At 42.2% G+C, this 3,561-nt stretch overlaps 1 protein-coding gene across 1 annotated transcript; it reads right to left on the bottom strand.

The window, feature by feature from the left end:
* Nucleotides 1-772: 772 nt before the first annotated feature.
* Nucleotides 773-3,327, bottom strand: LOC135699572 (hydroxymethylglutaryl-CoA synthase 1-like). The gene is made up of 2 exons (XM_065219843.1): nt 3,209-3,327; nt 773-3,065 (listed from the first exon to the last, which is right to left on the bottom strand). Exon 2 carries the CDS (start codon nt 2,304-2,306, stop codon nt 909-911), a length of 1,398 nt encoding a protein of 465 aa, XP_065075915.1. The 5' UTR covers nt 2,307-3,065; nt 3,209-3,327; the 3' UTR covers nt 773-908.
* Between the last annotated feature and the right edge of the window lie 234 nt (nt 3,328-3,561).

Below are 3,561 nucleotides of genomic sequence, written 5' to 3'. Positions count from 1 at the left end.
TAATAGACTGTCAAAAATAAATTAACCCTCTTTCCACATGATTCTCCACGCAAGACATCGACCCGGTGGTGCTATCTTATCATTAATCTTAATACCAGAGGTAGGAAACGAGCCACCGCCACACAACATCGCAAAGCCAACACTTGAATTCGAATCCACTGTGAGATTAAGATGCTTTAGTCACAATTTGATAACTATTACTATAATGAGAGAGGCCATAAAACCAAATTCAGGAAGTTTCGGACAACACTTTACACTAAATCAACATTTTTTTTTGTACAAAGTATCCCATACAAGACAAAGTTTTATTGCATATTTCCGATTGATTTATCCTATAAACTTCAACGTTTAGATTTGTTTCATTTTTATGCGCAGAAAATTACCGTTCGATTTACAGTTGTCGCTGAAATCTACTTCGATGAACTTTTACAGTTATGTTTGATTTGCCGTTACAATATTAGAAATGTATTATTGATGCCCCTGTTGTGGATTTACTTTTTGGTTGATGCAGTTTAAAGATTGTTGCTATCTAAGTCGGTTCGGCAGCTACCCTAGCGAAGTTAAATCAAAGCATAAGAATGACCAATCAGTCTTTTAGCAGAACTAAGTTTGAAAACAATAATATTTACGGACTACAATTGGTTGGTATTTTATTGTCTAGTCATGCTAAATCATTGTTTGTAAGCACTTTTCTTAACTGGTAATTCGTTTTTCAACTTGAGATTTAACAACTGAAATTAAACTAAGAAAAGTCACTACATTTGACACATCCATTATAGTACAAGAAGCCAAAACGTAAAATTAGACCTTCACAGAGAATAAATAACTTTAATCTTAGAGCCCAAAACGTGAGGAAAACCCGATCTGACGTTCTTTATGGATCGCTCGAAGTTCCTCGATGAAGGTCACTAGGAAGTACAGTTCGTCGTTTGAGCAGGTTTCGGCGGAGCCTTCTCGTACACACGTCGGTGCATCTTATCAACCGATTGGAGATAGAAGGTTCCAGGGAAGAGTACTTCCACGCTTCCGGATGGTTCGTAAGGTGCCGCGTGGTTGTTCTTTTCGCGAATCTCCATAAGCTTGGTAAATTCTTCCGGGGCCACCTTCTGTCGGGAATCCAGCAGGGGATGGACATAATTTAGATGAGTCTTGAATTCGGCCAAAGCGTGACTATCCTTTGTTATCGATATAGAATACATCGAAGAAGCCAATCCAGAGCCATATGAAAAGACTCCTATTCTTTTGCCAGCCAGCTCAGACAGTTCACTGTTAATCAGCAGGGAAACCAAACCGCTGTACACAGATGGAGTGTACATATTGCCGACTTGATTAGCCAAGTGTAGCGATTTTTTCGTCTTGGCATTGAATACTGGAGCATAATGGGTCATGAAAGCTTTCTCCACATCACGATCGAAGTATGTTTCTTCCAGTTTCACGTTCTGGAACTGCTCGAACCCGGGATAGGCTGATGCACGTTCATTTTCCGGTGTAAGTACAAAGTCGTTCAAGCCCAAACGCGCAAGCGATTTCTGGACCAACTTACAGTAAGGCGAATGAAAAATAACGGCATCGAAAACGTCCAGGTTTACACTGGCTCTCGGATTCTGTTGAGTATACTTTTTTCTATATAATTGGTAGCAATTGTCTAGCGCACCCAAGTAGCATTGGATTGATAGCTTGCCATCTACCACCGGATATTCGGAGCTGAGATCCGGCTTATAAAAGTCATAGGCGTGGTCCATGAATGTCGAACGAAGACCGCGATCCAACACTAGAGGGGCATTGGGGCCGACCAACATGGCTATTGCTCCCGCACCTCCAGTAGGCCTGGCAGATCCCTGGGCATACACAGCAATGTCAGCACAGACAACCAATGCAAGTCGTCCATCCCAGCTGGAAGACTCGACCCAGTTCCATGCATGGAACAAAGCTGCAGTACCACCGTAGCATGCGTTAGTTGTATCAATTCCTTCCAAGTTCGTGACTGCGTGTGGTTTGAATAATTGCATCAGCACTGACTTTACACTCTTCGACTTATCCACTAAGGTTTCGGTTCCGACTTCTAGATAGCCGATTTTCGAATGGGGAATATTATGACGCTCCAACAGGTTGTTAACTACGGTCAGACACAACGAATTGACATCCTCGCGATCCGAACAAAAGCCCATTCGACTTTGACCCAGTCCGATCGTATATTTCCCCGCAGAAACTCCATCGAACACCTCTAGTTCCGTTTGATCCACATACTGCGAGGGAAAAACTACCTCCAGCGCCAAAATTCCAACATTATTCGGCCAACTGCTCATTGTTACCTTTATCCACTAACAATTTCAGCTACACTTACGAAAGATAAAAAAAAACTTTCTTCTCAATGAGACACGAAAGATAAAACCACGCAAAAGTTAAACTTTCTTTTTTCTTGTTTGCTTCACTGTTCCACGTCTTCCATTCAAGACACTTTCTCTGAAGCTCGCGCAGCACCGTTATTCCTGCAGTAGGTCAACGGTTTAGATCTTCTGAACTAGTGAACTGGTTGCTCCTTGTGCTTATTATATAATTCCGGACACGTTGAACCAGCACATCCGAGTAATATGATCCGTTTTCAGGGTAACTAGTTATGTCACAAGACGAGAGAGCTTTTTCAGAGTATCTATTCCTTTGGGTGACCAATATTCTGCCGACTTATTCCAGCAAGCCGTTACCAGGAACGGAAACCAAACACGTCCGACTGATCGAATCTCCGAGCGATGACTGCGAGCTGGATAGACGTCGACGTAAAGTGAAAATTGCTGACGAGAAACAAGTTTTCCTCCGCCGGTTTCCCCAAGTCCTCTCTGCTAGTCACTCGGCGGTAGTTACCTGTTGTTGCTCTCCCTTTACTGCGGCTGATGCTGATGCTCCGCACTATGAAATGTTTTATCAGTCGTGGAACTTCTTTACCTACCACTCATTCGAAACTGGAATTTCGTCAGATTGGATGATTCCCTTTATTGCAACCTGGATTCACACACCGATCTTCTTCCACACGCAGCGTGCCAAGCCGAATTGGAATGATGGTCTGCTAGCTGCTGAATCATGTGGTGGTTATCAATCAGTGCAAATGTGCAACGAAGTGTCAAGCGAAAAGGAAACTCAATCAAAACAACACTTCCAGGCAACGGTCCTTGGCGAATATTTTCAACAGAGGACACATTTTTCAAGTACTTACCGCTTTGAATAAACGCAGAACATCAAGTTTGTTGTAAAATGCTTCACTTAACAGAGTTACCTAGGTGGTAACAAAAGGATTTTCACAAAAATATGCAATTAAAATCACAACTGTTTACTATTCACAGCGCAAGCGTGCAAAGGAACGGATGTTTTTTATAATACAACACGCGATGCGAAGTGCCACACAGAAAGAAACGTCAAAATTCGTCAAGGTTTCACATCGTAAGGTTCTCAACATACGTATTTTGAAAGTGTTGGTGAAGCTCTCTGATAAAATAGGGTTGTTAAGTGTGTAGGCACACGAAGATGAAAAACAACCCAAAATTAAGTAGTTTTCCCTCAATTGTTCAC

Source organism: Ochlerotatus camptorhynchus, unplaced genomic scaffold (assembly GCF_037179485.1).
Source record: "Ochlerotatus camptorhynchus isolate MF236.1 unplaced genomic scaffold, CSIRO-AGI_Acam_v1.1 ptg000112l, whole genome shotgun sequence".
NCBI classification, from domain to species: Eukaryota; Metazoa; Arthropoda; class Insecta; order Diptera; family Culicidae; genus Ochlerotatus; species Ochlerotatus camptorhynchus.
Note: the sequence above shows the minus strand (reverse complement) of the source record. Positions and strands in the feature narration are given on the sequence as shown.

Excerpts from the sequence above, each read along its gene's own strand:
- LOC135699572 (XM_065219843.1), bottom strand. The coding sequence starts at position 2,306 with ATGAGCAGTTGGCCGAATAATGTTGGAATTTTGGCGCTGGAGGTAGTT.